Source organism: Ornithorhynchus anatinus, chromosome 6 (genome assembly GCF_004115215.2).
Source record: "Ornithorhynchus anatinus isolate Pmale09 chromosome 6, mOrnAna1.pri.v4, whole genome shotgun sequence".
NCBI classification, from domain to species: domain Eukaryota; kingdom Metazoa; phylum Chordata; class Mammalia; order Monotremata; family Ornithorhynchidae; genus Ornithorhynchus; species Ornithorhynchus anatinus.
The window spans coordinates 31325703-31345940 of record NC_041733.1 but is presented as its reverse complement, the minus strand read 5'-3'; the positions used below and the strand labels follow the sequence as shown (position 1 = coordinate 31345940).

General features: G+C 39.8%; 1 protein-coding gene across 10 annotated transcripts in view; it reads left to right on the top strand.

Moving 5' to 3' along the window:
• Window positions 1-20238, top strand: part of FMR1 (FMRP translational regulator 1) — a 55832-nt gene that overhangs the window by 25553 nt on the left and 10041 nt on the right. For 6 of the 10 annotated variants that reach the window (XM_039912364.1, XM_029067171.2, XM_029067166.2 and 3 more), the window contains exons 4-12: window positions 1747-1818; window positions 2079-2227; window positions 8744-8837; window positions 8924-9040; window positions 12962-13132; window positions 13234-13312; window positions 15327-15436; window positions 16098-16232; window positions 16875-16937. In XM_039912364.1, coding sequence (XP_039768298.1) covers window positions 1747-1818; window positions 2079-2227; window positions 8744-8837; window positions 8924-9040; window positions 12962-13132; window positions 13234-13312; window positions 15327-15436; window positions 16098-16232; window positions 16875-16937 — 990 coding nt within the window. The remainder of the gene's footprint in view (window positions 1-1746; window positions 1819-2078; window positions 2228-8743; window positions 8838-8923; window positions 9041-12961; window positions 13133-13233; window positions 13313-15326; window positions 15437-16097; window positions 16233-16874; window positions 16938-20238) is intronic. The other 4 variants (XM_029067168.2, XM_029067167.2, XM_029067172.2 and 1 more) reach the window with 2 other exon arrangements.

Sequence of the window (20238 nt, the reverse complement as noted above, 5' to 3'; positions counted from 1 at the left end):
AGGAGAGCACCTGGATAAGCAGCATGTTTCCCTAGTGCAGGGAGTCCAAACAATCAGGTGATAGTGGTCAACTGAAAGTATACTGGCATTTAGGTACTTTTAGGAACTCTGATGATTCAAACTTGATTCAATGCAGCCAACACTCCCTTGCCATGTCACTTGAGTGATTTAGCAGGGGAACCCAGAGAAGAGATGCAGATCTTCAGCATTCTTACGTGGCGTATGAATTTATTTCTGGGTTGGTAACAAAATGTGCAACGACTGAGTCAGTAAGTAACCTCTTGTGCTCTCCCAGGACCCTTGTCACCTCTAAAAAGGGAAGATTGCTACAAGGGCATTTGGGATCTAAGGCACTGAGAACTCCAGGTTTGGGAGACTCCCATAGCAATTCCATCATCTTATCCAAACTACCATTATTTTGGAGTTTGTTCTGTGTAGAAAAAAGTGAGACTGAACTGATTTTTATTAGAAAAAAGCAACCAAAAAACCACACAAACTCCATTGGTTTGGTGAGATGTTCATTCATTCATTCGTATTTATTGATTCTGACTATTGAATGAATGAATGATATTAAGCGCTTACTATGTGCACAGCACTGTTCTAAGCACTGGGGTAGATACCAGGATAATTAGGTTGTCCCACGTGGGGCTCACAGTCTTAATCCCCATTTTACAGATGAGGTAGCTGAGGCACAGAGAAGTTGTGACTTGCCCAAAGTTACACAAACGATATGGCGGAGCCGGGGTTAGAACCCACAACCTCTGACTCCCGAGCCCGCGCTCTTTCCACTAAGCCACACTCTTTCTCTAACTATTGAGTGCTTACTGTGTGCAAAGCACTGTATTAAGCGCTTGGGAGAGTACAGTGTAACAGCAAAGAGATGCATTCCTCTGTGTGTGTGTGTGTCACCGATTTTAGGAATAGGAGGGAAATCACCTTGATGTTGTCCTCCAAAGAAAATCCTAAGAAAACCATGTCCCAAAACCCCTGATTATGCTTAAGCAGGAGGTACTTGTCCTCTAAACAACTAATTTTTATTAATCACTGAAGATGTACTTAAAATAGTTGGCTCAGTAGATTTGGCAGTTTGAAAAGAGTAAAGGATATTGCCAAGCTGTATGAAAAGGAGTTTGATTCCCTCTCTATTTTAATTGATGATTGTCCATTTGTTAACTCTAATCAGATATGCATCTCAATGCCCCAGCCCCCATTTTTAAGGAACTCTTGGGCCCCCACAACTTCCTGGTTTACTTTTGAATGTTAATGAGTTTCCAGAAGAGTGTTTCATTTGTAAGTAGGGAACAGTTTAGGCACAGGGTGAAGGTACGACCTGATCCTGAGATGTATATTAGAAACCCTGCATTAACTACAGCTCATAATAGTGAAGTTTAGGTTAATGAAAGCCAAACCAATGTATTGAATGACCTTTAGGGTGAGTGTTTGTTTTATTGTTTATTTTTTGGGGGGTGCTGAAGTAGGTGCACTGTAGTAAAGTGTTGTTTTTTTTTATTCCAGATGGAAAAGAAGGAAGATAGTTGCTATAGATTGTTTTTTAATAACAACATATTGACTTAGAGATGCATTAAGGAGGAAGATAGTTACTGTAGATTTTTTTCAATAGTAACATATTGACTTAGAGATGCATTAGAATTTGATGTCTATTAAGTATGTTTTTTTTCCATTGATTATGAACTAATTTGTCCTTGAAATGTTTACATCTATTCATAAAATAATTTTTCTGGTTAGGTTTATTCCAGAGCAAATGAAAAAGAACCATGCTGCTGGTGGCTGGCTAAAGTGAGAATGATAAAGGGTGAGGTAGGAATATGCTTATACTTTAAAAATATTTCTTGCATTTCTTTTTACATATACATTTGGATAGTATATTTTAGTGGATCAGAGGCACACCCATTTGGGTAGTGTTTTAGATAGTAATGTCTATCAACTCTTTTGCTTTCGGGCCAAATATTTTTTTTCTCATTATCTTCCAAAACCATATTTTATTTGGAATAGGCATACCATGATTCTCTTAATTTCAAAATTGTGACTACTGGTGATTTTCATTTTTTTTCTATCAGTTTTATGTAATAGAGTATGCAGCTTGTGATGCCACTTATAATGAAATTGTCACAATTGAGCGCTTAAGATCTGTGAATCCCAACAAACCTGCAACAAAAGACACTTTCCATAAGATCAAACTGGAAGTTCCAGAAGACTTACGGCAGATGTAAGTACAAAGCTCTGTTAAAGACATCAGTACTCAAATGCAGTCCTTGAGGGATGTTTTGAGATAAACATTTGGTTGAAGTACTGTTGAGTTCTAGGTGCTGTGGCTAGGCGCTGCACTAAGTACGTGGAAGAGTACAGCGGTAGCAAGAGACACACTTGCTCCTCTTGAAGTGTACACTTCAGTGGAGAAGACAGGATAAAAATTACTTTCAGATACCGAAAGCGGGAGGACGAACAAGGATAAATCAGAAAGCAGCATAAACCCATCGGGAAGAAACAGTTGAACAGATAACTGGGAGAGAGGTGGGATCGGGTGGAACTGTTGGGGATGGGGGAGGGGGGGGATGTTCAAGGCTGAAAAAACAAGATAAAGCGAAGAGTCGAGAGCAAGGTACAGTTAGAAGATGACTGTGGGAGGAGCAAAGAGTGCTAGTTAGGGAAGTATTAGATGGAGGGAAGAGGTGGAAAGCCTTGGAACCGATAGCAAGAAGTTTCTGCTTGAAGCTGATAGAGACAGATAGCTTTTGGAGATTTATGAGAAGCGAGGTGAGTGTTGTTGCAAGACAGTCTCTGCAGGAGGCTATAGGCAAAGTGACCAGAAAGGATGTATGAGTCATACTTCTTAAGTAGATACATATATACCATCTTATTTTGCTTTCCTATATATATAAAATATTCTGTTTCCAACTGTGGTTATGTACCAATGAGTCTAGGATTATAGTAGATGCTTGGGGATATTAAAAAGTACCTAAATCGAAGGCATCACCTGCCCACAAAGAGCCTACTTCTAAGATGGAAGACCAATTCAGGAATAACAACTGTCAGAGATAACACCGTGGAGAGCAGCATCTCAGTGCCTCTGCCTCTTCTCCCTCTTCTAGTCCCATCTCAGAAACATTTCCAACTACCGAATTTTTTTTTTTGAGTTCTGCTTCAGTGGATGGGGTTTGATAACAGGTGTTGCTCCTAGGCTGAGTCTTCCAACCTTTGAGTAGTCTAACAATAATGGATTATACTCTCCCCGCTCCACTCCCAACCCTCTTCTCCGAGAGCACTTTAGAGTTGTATTGACACTGCTTTCATCGTAGAAACTGTTAGTGAAAGCCATGTGATTAGAAATAAAGTTCTTCCCACTGCCAGTTAACTGAGTCCTGGTGATGCTTATGTTCAAGTATTTGGTGGGCTACTGGAATTTCAAGGGGAGAATATTTCCTAATCCGGAAAGGAAAACTCCGTAGTGTTGGTTATGCAGCAGCTGCCCCTCAGTTCTCCTAAGACTCCAAAGGGAAGTTATTTTAAAGGCTCCAGAGAACTGCATTCAGTTTAGCTTTATCCATCTCCATTCCCTGCCACTGGAGGAGGATTAAAGCATACTGGGTTTATTGTAAACTCCTGCTGATGGAGGCATTCTCCAGGACAGCCAAGGTTAGTTACGGTACTGGTTAGTCGAACTTGGTCGTTGGTTATGTGCTAGAAAAATCCATTTTTAGTGTATGTATCTGGGTATAGATGGACTTGAAAGAGCTAATACTAATGACTGGCTGAAAAAATGTCCCAGAAGCTGCATATTTTAGCATTTTTAGTGATGGACTTTGGCCAGTTAATGATGGGAGAATTGCTGTTAGAACTTTTTGTTTTAATTCACTGTAGTGGGATTTGATTTTAGAGAAAGAGAGGGTGCATAGAGAGGTGGGTTTTTGTCACGGATTACAGTCTCGTGGCCCAGCATTAATCCCTAATATTCAAATTCAGCAGGCGGTTTTCATTTACGGGGAAGAGCAAGGGTTATATATTTGCCAACCAGTAAGAAACCAGTGTTTCAGGTCTGAGGGTCAGTGAAGCCTCACAGTCAGAAGAACATGCTCCTTCTGTTGTCCCCGTCTCAGTGAGCGCAGGCAACCTGGCGTTTGCGACTTGCTAGTCGTGGTCCTTTTTTCCCATGTTTAGGATGGTGCTGACCACAAGTGTCCTAGCATTCAAAATCCTTTATCTCTATTCAGTGCAGGCAGTGCTGGGCTACAACAGTAGGCCACTGGGGCTGTCTAGAATTGGCCTCCTGTTTGACATCTATTGTTCTGGCATGCTGAGAGTGAGATCCTCCACACTCTATCTAGCCACTATCCCGCCTGGGGTCCGGAATTGCCCTAAACAGCAGCCTGATGGCAGGGTTAGGTAGGAGAGCAGAAAAACCTGAAATACTGTCTGCTAGGCAGACTTGATGTAAACTTAGAGTACTGTACTAAGCACTTGAGAGAGTACAATAAAACAGAATTGGTAGTCACGTTCCCTGCCCACAACAAGCTTACAGTTTAGAGGCAGGCCCTGTGCTATGTGACTCTAAAAGTAGGGTCATGCCTGCACACCGCAATCCCTTTTAACATTAGTTTGGTGCTTAATGTTTGTTTTGTCCTGTTCAGATTCAGTCCAAGTACAGTTTCTAAAGAAAACCTTCCTTTAGAAAGCAGGCTTATTCTCTGAATTTACAGCCTAAGTCAGAAAGGAGTATTTTGAAGCCAGTGCAAAGTTTTAAAATTATGGAAATCTTCAGCTTTTTGAGGTTATGGAAAAAAGAAACCCAGAAAGATGATAAAACTATGCTCTGAAACAATGGTATGTGGAATACTCAATGTAGTTCTGGTTACATCTTTGGAAAGAAATAAGATCTGAGGAAGGTACAGAGAAGAGTTACTCAAGTAATTAAAAGGGTGGTTGAAATTTAGAAAACGGACTAAAAAGATTAGAACTCTTCAATCTGAGGGTGGAGGGAGACTAAAATGTATGTAATTAAAATCTACGAAGTAAGGGAGGTGGGGAAAATAAATCAGCATGAAATTAATTGTTTGCCAGTAGGCATCTGGGGGAGCTGGGTCAATTGGCAATTTTTTCTTATGTAGCAATGTATAAGTTTATTTACCTGTGCATGCAATTTATTTTGATGACTCTGTTTCATTCATTCAATCGTATTTATTGAGCAATTACTGTGTGCAGAGCACTGTACTAAGTGCTTGGAGAGTACAATTCGGCAACAAATAGAGACAGCCCTACCCACCAGCGGCCTCACAGTCTAGAAGGGGAGAGACAGACAACGAAACGAAGCAAAACAAGTAGACAGGCGTCAGTGGCATCGATATAAATGAATAGAAGTGTAGATATATACCCATCATTAATAAAAGGAATAGAATAATAAATATGTACATACATAGAAGTGCTGTGGGGCGGGGAGGGGGATAGAACAGAGGGAGAGAGTCAGGGCGATGGGGAATACTATGTCCATCTTCCCCATTAAAGCGTGAGCGCCTCTTGGACAGGCAGTTGGTCACTTTTTTTCATTCTGTATTTCTTAAACACCCAGTGGTCACTGAATAAATGCTGTTATTACCAATCAGTCAAAAATACTTGAATGCTTACGTGCAGAGTACTGTACTTCATACTTGGGAAAGAACAGTAGAATCAGTAGACATGATCCCTGCCCTCAAGGATCTTACTATCTAGTGGGTAAGGTAGACCCTAAAATAAATAAAAGGAGGAAATAAGATCTATAGATACCAACCTAAGTACTCTGGAAGTGTACTAGTAGTCAGGTGCTTAAGTGCCATGGAAATGCAGAAGTGACAGTTGAGGGGAATATAGGGTGGGGTAATCATAGATTAATCAGAGGAGGTCTCCTGGAGGGAATGTTAGTTCAGAAAAGCTCCGAAGATGGAGGGAGTTTAGAAAGGTGGGTGGGCATGAGCAAATTGTCAGCGATGGATCAGAGGAGAAGGAGGTATACTGAGTAGGTTGGCTTGAGAAGAATGATTTTTGTTTTATAAATAGTATTTAAGTGCTTAGTATGTGACAGGCTCTGCACTAACTCTTTGGGATAAACACCAGCTAACCAGGTTGGACATAGTCCCTGTTCCACCTGGAGCTCACCATCTTAATCCCCATTTTACAGATGAGGATAACTGAGGCACGGATAAATTAACACGCCCAAGGGCACACAGCAGACAAGTGGCAGAGTTGGGATTAGAACCCAGGTCCTTCTGACTCCCAAACCCATGCCGTATCCACCAGGGCATGCTATTTCCCTATTGCAGCCGTGGGGTAGCGGAAGAAGGGAGACGATAAATGGGAGATAGCCGTTTGAATGATTTAAAGCCAGTGGTCAGGTGTTAATGCTTAATGTTGAATCTAATTACTACTTTCCAAGGCTATAGGATCTAGTAAGGGTAATTTGCCATCCAGTACCGACCCATGGTCCAAGGAGCTGCTGGCCTTATATACAGTGAGGCCCCCTCCCCCCGCCCCATGACAGCATCCTGGACTTGTTTTGAGGGGTCGGTGTACATTAACATAAGCATCCAGTCATTTGCAACATATGTCTTTATGTAGTCCAGGTTGCCTGGATGGTTCTCCTTTGTTTTGGGTTTAGTTAAGCATTTGCACTCTGTCTCTATTTGGTGCCCTTTCCAGTCAGTATCACAACCCCGATACTTTCTCCAGGGACTTGGGTCCTGAGGAGAGTGATCCACCCTTCTTACAGTAGCTTCCAGAGAGAATTAAGACATTGGTTTCCAGATAACTCCCTTCCTGAATCCTGCTGGTTTTGGCTGTCTGTATGTCTCGCCACATTCTTGGCTGGCTTCCTGAACTTTCTCAGGTATTAACAGGGGCTGTATTGGCTGTTTTAGTACATTTGGGAAATAAAAGTGAAACTTGTCGAAGTTCATATATCTTTTTTTTTGTATCAAAGTGCTGTCTGCCTCCCCCCAGTCACACACAACTGTCTTCAGAAGGGGCAGCCTACAAGTGAAGGCATCAGACTTCAAAATCTTACCTAAAATTCAATATCCCTCCTATTTTTAATTTATTCAGACACAGCCTAATTATGGTAACATTTTAAAGCACTCAAAGTGCAGGTTTGGTTTATTAAAGACTCAACAAATAATGAAGTTAAATTGATTTTACTGACATTTCAAATGATCACTTCTCATGATGTGTAACTGTTGGATTCTCTCAAGCTGTCAGTGTAATGTGCTGCATATAGTAAGTACTGAATAAATGCCATTGATTGGTGAGAGGGCTGGGTCCCACATAAACACCCTCTGGGCTCAGTTCAGTGCCACCTTGAAGTAGGACCCCAAATTTTATTTGTTCACAGTGATGCCTAAGATGTACAGAAGCCTAAAGCCATACAGCAGATAAAACAAGTAAGCCAACTAGTAAAATGCCAGTCAGGAAACCTTTCTTCCTGAAACTATTTTTGTCTCGCCCCGACTCTCTTTGCCCTGCTAGATTTTAAACTCCTTGAGGGCAAGGATGATGTATTAACTCTGTCTTCAACACAGTGCAAGTGCACAGTGAATACCAATAATTGGTTGACAGGTTGGGAAGAGGAGCATTTTATAGAAGGGAAAAACTAAGTTCTTGCGGATTTGATTTTTTTTTTTTTAAAAAAACTGAACATTATCCAGTTTATACACATACTCCTCTCCTACTTCCATGTACCCACACAAGATTTCACACATATACCTTTTCCTGCCAGGCTGGAAAAAGGGCATTAGCAATGCAAACCAGATGGGCTTGACCGCAGCCAGGACGTTTTTTTTTAAATGGTATTTATTAAGCTTTTGCGCCAGGCACTAGGGAAGATACAAGCTAACTGGGTTGGACACAGTCCGTGTACTGCATGGAGCTCATGGTATTAATCCCCAATTTACAGATGAGGTAAGTGAGGCAGAAAGAAGTTTAGTGACTTGGCCATGGGCACACAGCAGACAAGTGTCAGAGCAGAGATTAGAACCCAGGTCCACATAACTATAAGGCATAAGATCTATCCTGTAGACCACACTGCGTCCGTAAGCACTAAGGATTTCTCAGATGCTAACTGGATCTAGGAACTGGGAGAGGTCAGGCACCTGTAAGCAACTGTTGAAGTTTGGGACTGCTCCTGGTTTGCCCCCTCAGTATTTCTTAAGGCACTTAAGAGACTCCTCAGCTTCTCTGCCCGTTTTCCATCTTCACGCTAAGCCAACCACTGAGAAGCCTGATGGACCTTTAGTTCACTTATGCAAAAGGCGAGTGTACTGGGAGGAGAGCGAGTCTCAGCGGTTTCCATGTCCTTTCTAGCACCACAGATCAATCAGTCCTTGGCTGGTGGGACAGGGTGTGAAACCATCTCCAGAGCCCTCTTTCTTAACCCGCCTCTTTTCCAGCCACCTTCCCACTCCCGTGTCTCATTGTTGTTTCTGCCAGTGTAATGCCTTGGGACTCTAAAACTTCCACTGCCAGCTCTGTCATGCCCACAGTTGGCACCTTTGGAGGCAAGGGAGTATGCCATGCTTAATGGTTTGGTTCCTGAACGGTGTCCATCTTTGGGTCTCAGGCTCAGACAATGGGAGAGGTAACCCAGTTTAAAATTATAAGTATGTTGAAGTCACTGCAGCCTTGGTTCATGCATTTTAAATATTTAGTGTACATTTCATTGGGAAAGAAATCAGGATTTTTTTTTGGTAAACCTTTTTATTTTTAGGTGTGCCAAAGAATCAGCACATAAAGATTTCAAAAAAGCAGTGGGAGCTTTTTCTGTAACGTATGATTCTGAAAATTATCAGCTTATCATTTTGGTAAGTATTCTTAACTTTTTCTCAGTTGAAATCTATTCATTTTATACAATGTATTTACCACTCAATCTTTGCTTATTTCAATGTAGTCAATAAGTGAAGTAACAACGAAGCGAGCAAACATGCTGATTGATATGCACTTTCGAAGTCTTCGCACTAAGTTGTCTCTGATATTAAGGAATGAAGAAGCTAGTAAGCAACTGGAGGTATGTTCCTTTTCCTGCTTGTCGTTTCAGATCTATCATCATAATTATTATGGTATTTAAAAGCTTACTAAGAGCAAATATCATACTAAATACTGGGGTAGATTACAAGTTAACCAGGTTGATCACAGTCCCTGTCCCAGGTGGAGCTAACAGTAGGATAGAAATAACAGGTATTGAATCTCCATTTCACAGTTGAGGAAAAGAAGCCCTGAGAAAGTGACTCGCCCAAGGTCACACAGCAGGCAAGGGGTGGAGCTGGGTTTAGAACCAGGTCCTCTGACTCCCAGACTGGTGCTCCTTCCACTAGGCCATGCTTCTTATCAATGGTTAGGCATAGATAATAATAATAGCGTTGGTATGTGTTAAGCGCTTACTATGTGCAGAGCACTGTTCTAAGCGCTGGGGTACATACAGGGTCTCAGGTTGTCCCACGTGAGGCTCACAGTCTTAATCCCCATTTTACAGATGAGGGAACTGAGGCCCAGAGAAGTGAAGTGACTTACCCACAGTCACACAGCTGACAAGTGGCAGAGCTGGGAGTCGAACCCATGACCTATGACTCCGAAGCCCAGACTCTTTCCACTGAGGCATGCTATTTTGGGTTATATAGACACATTGGGATGGACTTGAAAGGTATTTGCCAGCTATCACCACAGTTAACATAAAAGTTTTCGACTTCTGAGTCATACTTAAAACTCGAAGCACTGAATGGTAATGGAATTATAATATTAATAACAATAGTGGTATTGTTAAGCACTTATGTGTCAAGGACTGTACTAAGCACCGGGGTAGATACAATCAGTTGTGTAACAGTTCCTGTCCACGTGGGGCTCACAGGCTAAATATGAGGGAGAACGGCTATTTCTTATGCATTTTACAGATGAGAAAACTGAGGCATAAGGAAATTGAGCAACTAGCCCAAGTTCCTACATCAGGCAAATGGTGCCTGGATTAGAAACCAGGTCCTCTGACCCAGACCTGTACTCTTTCCATTAGGCCACGCTGCCTAGTGGACAGTTAAGAATAAATTGCCTAGGCATGTTGCATTGCTTCCTATTTATGTAGTAGTTGTCTTTTAAAATGTAATATTAAGTCATGATCTGATGGGGTATACCTACTTTTCTCCTCCCTGGTCCTTCACTCACCTAAACTGGAAGTGAAGTAATGAGCATCCGATAGTTTGGGAAGGGCTCAGAAGCAGATGGGAGATCCTGAGAAAGAAGAGGTATGCAGAAGTAGAGCCTTTCTGTAAGATATATATTAATATATTTTAAAATGACACTTGAAAGTAGATTAGTTGGGAAAGAAGCCATTTGGAGATGATTGTCTAAATATGCAAACATTCCCAATTTTTATGGATATTCACCTAGCTTGGGAGTAGCCATTCACATACAGCACCAGTTTTAATATGCAAAATTGATGCGGCTTTGATATTTTTCTCTTTTTTGAATTTAGAGCTTGGTAACTTTTTTCTCACTTATAGAATGAAGATCTTATAAAGATCTTTGTTTTTTAATGTAAGTGCTTTGACCAGTGACAATGAGTAATAGTCCAGGGATTGAATAAAAAAGGTAAAACATTAACATTTAGTAAACCTGACATCTTTTTTAGCTTCTCGTGCACGTCTAGACTGTAAACTCATTGAGGGCAGGGATTTATCGTGATATTGTACTCTCCTAAATGCTTCGCAAAGTGCTCTGCACGTAGTAAGCTCTTAATAAATGTGAATGAATGAATACCAAATCTTTTATATAGTACTCTCCCAAGCTCTTAGTACAGTGCTGTGTACACAGTAAATGCTCAATAAATGACTGATTTTTTTTTTTTTTATATCCCATCACAGGAAGTATCCTGGGTAGGTCAAAAAGATGTGGGGAGCAAACTCCCCCATTGCACCCAAGATGCAGACAGCTGTAATCAAAGTGTTCACTTATTTTCCCCATCATCCGTTAGGATCACTTGTCTTTAAACATTTTCACATTATGCCCATTGCTCTGTATCTTATTTTTGCCCTTGGTGATTCTCTCTTTTTTTGGAAAAACTTTTCATCAGCAGCTTCATACTCTGTGAACTCTGTAGCTGTCTAATTGCAGGGGTCCTGTTTATTATTCATTGTGTTAGGGGTGGAGAGGAATGGAAGGCAGGGAGAGCGCTTGTAAACTGCAAACCGGAGGAATAGTGAACAGAGGAAAAGAATGAGACTTCATTAAAGAATAGCTGTGATGAGGCTCTGTTCTTCCTCCTAAAAAGCTTCTACTTACTTCTTGCCTCCTACGGTGGGAAATCCTTAAAAGTAGAAGCCTTAGATAGTGATCATGGACCCACCATGTATTTTTTTCTGTGGAAAATTGGTTAGGATTTTGAGGCAACTTAATACTTGGTATAATGTATAGGGTACTTTTGATATTATCTTACAATTTTTAGTTTGGGATATATCTACTTAAAAGCTTTAGCTTGGGTTTGTTCCTTTTTATGGTTTATACTCAGATTTTTTACCTTCCTTATTTATAGAGCAAAACCCCATTAAAACCCAAAATTTGTAAGACATAATCAACATTCTTACAGCATTTTTCCCACTGCAAAGACTTCAGTGGATGAAACATCCCTTTACTAGTATTTTGTTTAATATTTTAAAAATCTCTTGCACAAGCATTATGCACACTGGTTCCCCTCTATGCACTGCAAAGAACTTCAGCATATTGACTAATAAGTCATGATTTTATACTCAATAAATACCATTGATTGATTGATTTCCTATTATACTGTGCTATCTTCCTCTTAATAGTTACTCAGTGTTTGCTGATCTAAATTGATTATAGAGCCTCAGTTTTTCCAGGTTAAGTGACTTGCTAGTGTGTAATATTCAGGTCACCCTTTGAACCTGTCTTGTAGATGTTACATTGGCTATTCTATCACTCCTTCAGTATATTGGTGATTTGTAATGATGATTACCCAGTCTTGCTTGAAATTCCACAACTTCCCCAGTAAGTTCTTTCAGAACTCTCAGGTAGTTGCTGTCTGGGTTAGTGTTTTATTTATGTGCACTTTTGCCACTTGATCTAAGGTATATTGTGTATTTCAGTTTGATATATTTCCTCTGACCTACACCTTCAACCAAAAAAAAAATTTGGGTGTCGGACACGCGTTTTCTGTGGTAAAAGCTGAATTTAAAAAATGAAACTTTTTAGTTCTTTTCTTTTGAGTGCTCTTTTTATAACACATAATCAAGTAGTCCTTAACCATATTGCTTTTTTTGATATGTTTGAAGAGTATTTTATTATTAACCTTGGAGCCCCACTCAAAGTCATCTTCATATTCCCTTCTGGCCTATCTAATTTCCAATTTGCACTTTTCTTGCTACCTTTTTATGAGTTTTCCTGTTCTCATTCCAGTGTTTCATTTCTTAAAGTGTTCATTCTTCCTCTAATTACTTTGCTAGTAAACCTTAAGTTTAGTTTTTTCCCCGCTAGTTTGAAAATTAATTTTATTTGTTAAGCACTGACTATGGGCTAATCACTGTACTAAGTGCTGGGATAGGTAAAAGTTAGTCAGGACAGACACAGCCCCTGCCTTACATTGAGCTCACAGTCTAGAGGAGAGAGAGAATAGATAGTCAATCCTCATTTTACAGAAGAGGAACCGAGGCAGAGAGAAGTCAAGTGGCTTGCCCAGAATCACACAGCGAGTAAGTGGCAGAGCCAGGATTAGAACCCAAGTCTTTCTGCTAGGTCATGCTATAGCTACCTTGTCCATTTTCAGTGGAGTTCTTTTCTGCAACCTCTTATGTCTCCTTGGGATAGACTGATTTTTAGGCATTGTGTTTTTATGTCCATGTGAGGTTTCGTGGTAAAATCAGCCAAATATAGATGGGCTGATTTTTTACCTTATTTGTTTATTAACCTGTGTTTCACCCCTTGTCAGAGTTCCCGGCAGCTTGCCTCAAGATTCCACGAACAGTTTGTTGTACGTGAAGATCTGATGGGTCTAGCCATTGGCACTCATGGGGCCAACATTCAGCAAGCAAGGAAAGTCCCTGGAGTCACTGCTATTGATTTAGATGAAGACACCTGCACGTTTCATATTTATGGAGAGGTGAGAACTGAATGTTGGATCGTATCTGAATCCGAGTGCTTCTTTCTTGGGGCCTGAAAAGTTCTCTCTCCTCCCTTGTAATGGTCGTTTTCATTCCGTAGGATCAAGATGCAGTGAAGAAAGCTAGAAGTTACCTTGAATTTGCTGAAGATGTAATACAAGTTCCAAGGAACTTAGTAGGTATGTCGATTTTCAAGTGGCTAAAAATGTTTTTATATGTTGGATTATAACGAACGTTTAGCATGGTGGGGATCTTTCAAGACAAAAGGAAGAGAAGAAGGTTGACAATTCACCAAGGAAGTTCAGTAGGAAGTTAATCAGTTTTTAGCTTTGTTATGAAAGTGTCACTGAAGATAAAGCAGGCCTTTATTAGAGCCTTTTGTTTGTTTGGAGAAGCACCATGGAAAGGGGGAAGAGCACAGGCCTGGGAGTTGGACCACTTGGGTTTTAATCCCAGAACCAATCAAACAGTGATCTATCTTGAGCGATTCTTGGGTGTAGGACACTGTAATAAGTGCTTGAGAGAGTACAATACCATAAAGGTGGTAGACATAATCCCTGCTCATAAAGGAGCTTACTGTGTGACCTAGAGCAAGTTATTTAACTTCCAAGCTTTGGTGTCATAGTATGTAAAATGTGAATGAAAAATCTGTCCTCCCTCCTCCTACACATACTGTGAGCTCCTCGTGGTGCAGGGCCTTTTTCTTCTCCAATTATCTTGTATCTACCCCAGCTGTTAGTAGAGTACTTGGCACACAGTAAATTCTTAACCAATATCAAAATGAATTTTTGTGTTAGAATAGCTGACTTTTAAATCGTCTCAGAACATTTTCCACTTCAGAATTGGAAGGGAAAATGCCATGAGGCAGATTAATAGAGTTAGTGCTGAGAGGTTGCATCTTCTCCATTCACTCCAAGGTTCATGAATGTGTGTCATAAAATATTTCTTCAGTGAGATGACACAAAAATAATAGTAATAGCATTTGGCTCAGTGGAAAGAGCCTGGGTTTCGGAGTCAGAGGTCATGGGTTCAACTCCCGGCTCTGCCACTTGTCAGCCGTGTGACTGTGGGCAAGTCACTTAACTTCTCTGTGCCTCAGTTCCCTCATCTGTAAAATGGGGATAAACTGTGAGCCTCACGTGGGACAACCCGATTACCCTGTATCTACCCCAGCGCTTAGAACAGTGCTCTGCACATACTAAGCGCTTAACAAATGCCAACATCATTATTATTAAATGTTTATTAAGTATCAGGCTCTCTCGTTAGCATTGGGGTAAGTTCAAGTTAATCAAGTCAGACATGGTTCCTGTCCCTCATGGGGCTCACAGTCCAAGTAGGAAGGAGAACAGGTTTTGAATCCCTATTTTACAAATGAGGAAACTGAGGCATAGAGAAGGTAAGTGACTTGACCAAGGTCTCACAACAGGCAGGTGATGAAGCCGAGAGTAGAACCCAGGTCCTCTGACACCCAGGCCTGTGCTCTTTCCACGAGGCCACGCTGCACCTGAAATATTCGGCTTTGCAGTCTCGCGATTATTAATCTGGTAAATTGTTTGGTGGGGGAATCATCATAGAGTGCTTAGAATATGAGTAGCTGTGAAGTTAGTCACACCTGTCCCCAAAGTCTCACTCTTTTCCAGTTGTCCCAATCAAAAATTCATTTTGTTACTTGTACAAGTAACATATTCACAGTAAACAGTAAATACTGTTGTAGAGAAGCAGCGTGGCCTAGCGGAAAGAGCACAGGCTTGGGAGTCAGAGAACTTGGGTTCTAGTCCTGGCTCTGCCTCTTGCCTACTGTGTGACATTGGGCAAGTCAGTCAACTTCTCTGTGCCTAAGTTACATCTTCTGTAAAATGGGGATGAATCAGTGCTATTTATTGAGCACTTACTGTTTGCAGAGCACTCTACTAAGCACTTGGGACAGTATGGTACAACAAAATCGGTAGTTACGTCCCCTCTCCACAACGAGCATACAGTCTGGCAGGTATTAAATAAGTAAATAAAAACGTGGACACCCATAGCCTCAATGGGGCTTTAAAGATATTTGACGATAATTTTAGTTTTGTAGTTTTTATTTCAGTAATTGAATATTAGTACCCCATTGTAGTAGAGTACACCTTCAGATGAGTGATATATGATTTGTTTTTCAAGGCAATTAAAGGTGAAATATGTTTCATGTTCTTTCTTCAGGAAAAGTGATAGGAAAAAATGGAAAACTGATTCAGGAGATAGTGGACAAATCAGGTGTTGTGAGAGTGAGAATCGAGGCCGAAAATGATAAAAATATTCCACAAGAAGAGGTATGTTAATCTAAAAATGGCTGAATGTATTGTAAGGTTAAAATCCATTGCTATTCGCTTTATATTCATTTAATAATATAATGTAAAACTTGGATGCACAAGTAAATCCCACATGCTTTTAATCTTGATGTTATTTTGGCAGGGAAAAGAAATCTTTAGTTAGCTTTTATGACTTATATAATTTTATTTCCTTTTAAGTCACATTTGTGCAGATTTTCTTTTGGAACAATAATACCTTTCCCAACCAGATATCTTTTTATATTAAAAATCTCTAAAAATCTGTTTCATTGTTATATTTAAAGTCTTGAATGTAATGAAAAATGCTCGTGATGAAATTTTTCTTATATCCAGTATAGGGCCACTCTTTAAAGGTAATTACAAAGGAAGAAAGATAAACATTCCTTTTTTTATAAAGATGTCTTTGCCTTAAACCGTCTCAATTTGCATGTCGAAGAATCAGTTTAAAATTCACGCCGTTCGGTCTGTCTCTTGTTCGGTTAGTTACATAACATGTTTACCTCCGTTTTGAGGCGTACTGCTTGTTGAAATACACAAACACTTGAGGCAAACCAGGACATTGATGTAATATTAGAGTTAAAGAAGGTCTTGAAAATTGGTCCTTTTTCTCTCTTTCTCTCTCTCTCTTTTTTTTTTCGCAAAGGAAATTATACCACAAAATTCCCTATCTTCCAATAATTCAAGGGGTGGACCTAAACCCTCAGAAGCAAAGAAACTCTTAGATATAAAGGAAAGCAGCACCCATTTTTCTCAGCCCAGCAGTACAAAAGTCCAAAGGGTAAGAAATATTTGTCACGTTAAATTAAATTAAAAATGCCTCGATTCAAGTTCAGTTCACAGTGATTGTTTCAGATTGAATCTGTTTAAGGAAAAGAGGCTTACAGGCTTTTCTGCTGGGCCCTGTGCTACTCAGTTCCTTTTCCCACTCGGATCGATAGCTTTTGAACTGTCCCAACCTGGAAAAATAGGTATTTCACAGTGACAAATTTTCTTACCGGATGACTGCTGGGTTTAGCTTAATGGGTACTGTTTTCTTTTGAGGCTAGAGAGTGTCCAGTCGGTAGTATTAATGACCGCTTTGTGCAGTTCACTGTACTAAGCGCCTGGGAGAGAACACTAGTTAGTTGGCATGAGCCCTGTCATCAAGGAGCTTACAGTCTCATAGAGGAGGCTCATCTGTCTCAATAGGAAGAGCATCCATATGCAGTTGTACACATAAGCGAGTACTCGAAACCCAACAATAAATACCTATAACCACATTTACAAACTGGTTTAGGTGACCTTTTCTTTAATCCCATAGAAGAGTTGAAAACGGCCTGGCAGGCTTTTTTCCTCCCCTCCATCAAATGTTCAGATTTCTGTATTTCATTTGTTCTAGTTAATGATATCACTAACACTTGCATTCCTTACGCTGCTTTAGGTGTTAGTGGTTTCATCAACTGTAGCAGGGGAATCACAGAAACCTGAAATCAAGCCTTGGCAGGTAGGAAAAATGACTTAATTTTTAATTACTTTGGTTTGGGAAATGCTAGTCATCACTGAATGGATAAAAGATCCAGAATTAGAACAGTAAAGTACTGGGGAGGCATTTTTATGATGAATACAATTCTCACAAGAAGATGGGGTGTTTTGTTTTTTTTAAGTTTTAAAGTGTGAAATGGAGCCCAGGTTCACTTCCATTCTTCACTCCAGTCTCTAGGTCACCGTTAGTTTCTATTAACATATTTCTGAGAGTGCAGCAGAATTCTAATTATATTAATTAATTGTGACTGAAGCTATCCGAACAAGTCGGATATGTGCCTGGAAGCTAAAGTAGTTTCCTTTGTGGCTGCTCTTTTGGAGACCTCTGATCACCTAATTATATTCCTCTTAAAGGCAGTGGTTGCCTGTGAATGGAGATATGAATGAACCATCTTTCCAAGCAAACATTTGACCACTTTTGTTTCCTTATCCAAATTAGCCTTGGTTTATATAACTGACTTGACTTTTCTTTCAGTGCACTTCAGATTAAATGATGGCTTTGGGCAGTACTTTTCTTCAGGATTTGCCATATGCACAACTCTGAACTTCTCACTAATCCAAGGAGAATCTTCCTCTGGAAGAGATGATTTTAAGGCCAGCTTTTATTTGGGCCCTTCCCTTCCCTTGAATATTTGAAGTTATTAAATTTACTTCTAGTCTTCAATTGATGAGTAGCCTGGCCTAGTGGAAACAGCACAGACTTTGGAGTCAGATCACCTGTGTTCTACTCCCAGCTCTGTCATGTGCTCGCTGTGTGACCTTGAGCAAATGTTGAAATTTTCTCCAGAAACCACCAGAAAAGCTTTTAATCTTGTTTTGCCATCCTTATCATCTCTGTGATTCGGTTCTTTAATCTGCAAACTGGGGATTCAGTCCCTTTTCTTTCTCCTACTTAGACTGTGAGCCCCATGAGGGACCTGAAGATCTTGTACCTCTCACAGTGGTTAGAACAGAGCTTGGCATGTAGTAAGCACTTAAATATTATTATTTTGCCAAAACTTTCTAAATTTCAAGCATCAGATAATTAGCAAGAATAGTGTTAGAAAATTCAATGAATGTCCTTTTTAATGTCATTGAATTTGGGGGTTTGATAAATTTGGGAGCTGGATGGGTATTGTAAGGTTACTTATCTAGCCACTCTTTCCTCGTCAGATCCAGAACTGTATGTATTTCATTATTTGAGGACATTTTCCTTTTTCCCCATACTTTACATTCCACCTTTCCCCCCAACCCCTCTTCTCTTTCCCTTTTTCCCCATCCTCCGATGTCTTCCCCTCCCCTCTCAACATTTGATCAATAGACAGACAAGAAGCAAACATTACTGGGCATCTTTATTAAACAAACCTTCCCATTTATTCAAGGAACCCTTAGAATTGAAGACAACCTAGGATCTTTAAAATAAATGTTAAGAAATTAGAATTTCCTAAAGTTTTGGAACACCACTAGGGTATTAAAAAAAACTATAGAGAAATTTTATTTTGTGTATTTTTGAATTTTTTTTGAATTATATATTTTTTTAAATAAAAGCATTGAAATATTTTTTGTTCATGAGGAAAGAACTAAGTTGCAAACCAGTTTGTTCTTGTGATTTTGTGTCTTCTTGAAAGAAGTGTGAGTCTGGGAGTCAGGAGACTTGATGTCTGATCAGATCTGCCACTTGTCTGCAGTGATCTAGATTAGGTCACTTAATTTCTCTGTTCCTCAGTTTCCTTATCTGGAAAATGGAGATTAAAATATCTGTTCTCCTTCCTGTGAGCCCAGGTGGCAAAAGGCCTGTGTCCAATCTGTTGGTCTTTTATCTACCCCATCGCTTAGCCTAGTTCTGGGCTTTTAGTAAGGGCTTAATAAGTAGCATCATTGTTATCATTTTACTAGGATAAGTCTGAGGAAGGTTTCAAGTGGTGTTGACAACATAGTCCAATTAGCACTTTACTCTGTAGAGTACTGCAAATCAATTATCTATGCATTTGAATCTCAATCTAACTCAGTGTAAACTCATTACCTTTAATTCTAGAATAGGCCTGGTCTAATCTTTGATTTTTCAGCTGATGATTGTATACCTTGGTAAATTATTCAGGCTCTTGTTCTCCATGAGTAATCAAAAAGATGGCTGTATAAAGTTATTCAAGTCTAGATAGCATATGTTCATTCTTGTTCATTTTATACTCAGTTGACAGGAGGTCATTTCTGAAAGAGGATTTTTTGACACTAATTACTTGATGTAAAACTATTTAAATCTGGGAATAGGGCTTAAACCCATTCTGTCAGTTGTCTTCTCATCCCATTTTCCTAAGAAAGAGATTTCAATTCTCTTTTGGAAAAAAATTATATCAAATGTGCCCAGGTTTTAGTCACAAAAGACTGATACTTGTAGTCAAAGCATTGGATGAATAGGGCTATTTTCTCAATTAGGATAAACAACCTCTTGGTAGCAGATTGGTAGCTTCTTTTTCATCTGTGATTTGAGGTGAGAAAATTTGTTTGATGCTTTTTAAAATTTCTTCAGAAAGCATCAGAGACCACCAAAAAAGCTCTAAATCTTGCTTTGCCATCACTTTACTTAAGGTTAGGAAGTGCATCCCAACCATTGCTAAATAAAATCTTTGAACAAGACAGAGTTCAGTGTCCTGTCCAGGAAATCAACATCTGTCCTTTTGTCAAATTCAACTTAATCCAATGCCTGAATGTATTGAGCAAAATCATGATCATTGTATATGTTGTAGTCATGTTGTTTTTTTGGTCTTTGGTTCTGCCTCAAGATGAAATGTGTGTTCATTAAGTAACCTGAGTGAATTCTGTAAGTGTATATTACTGGGGATACTTGCTATATGGAACACATGTACCTCTCTTTGTCCTCCATTTCTTTAGACTCTTACTGCAATACCTGTCTCATCCTACTTCTCTTCATTTCCTAATAGTTCTACCCTGGTCATTGGAAATCAGTTATTTGTACCATCACTCCCTACTTGAGATGTAATTTTCTTTTTTTTTAATGTAACTGGATTCGTACAAGGCAGTACAATTCTCAGTCTTTTTTTAATGGTTCTGTAAAGTTTGAATATCCACTTTTCCCATAATCTGGGATTGCATTCTCGCGGTGCCTCGTTTTAAGGATGACACCACGTCTGCCATGTGCATGTGCCCAAGAGTTTCTTCTGTCACCATGTTCCACTGTACCTAGACACACACATTGTCATAAGAACACTTCCTTATGTTGCCAGTGTTTTCTGCCAAAATGCTTACTGAAAACATGTGTGTTCTAA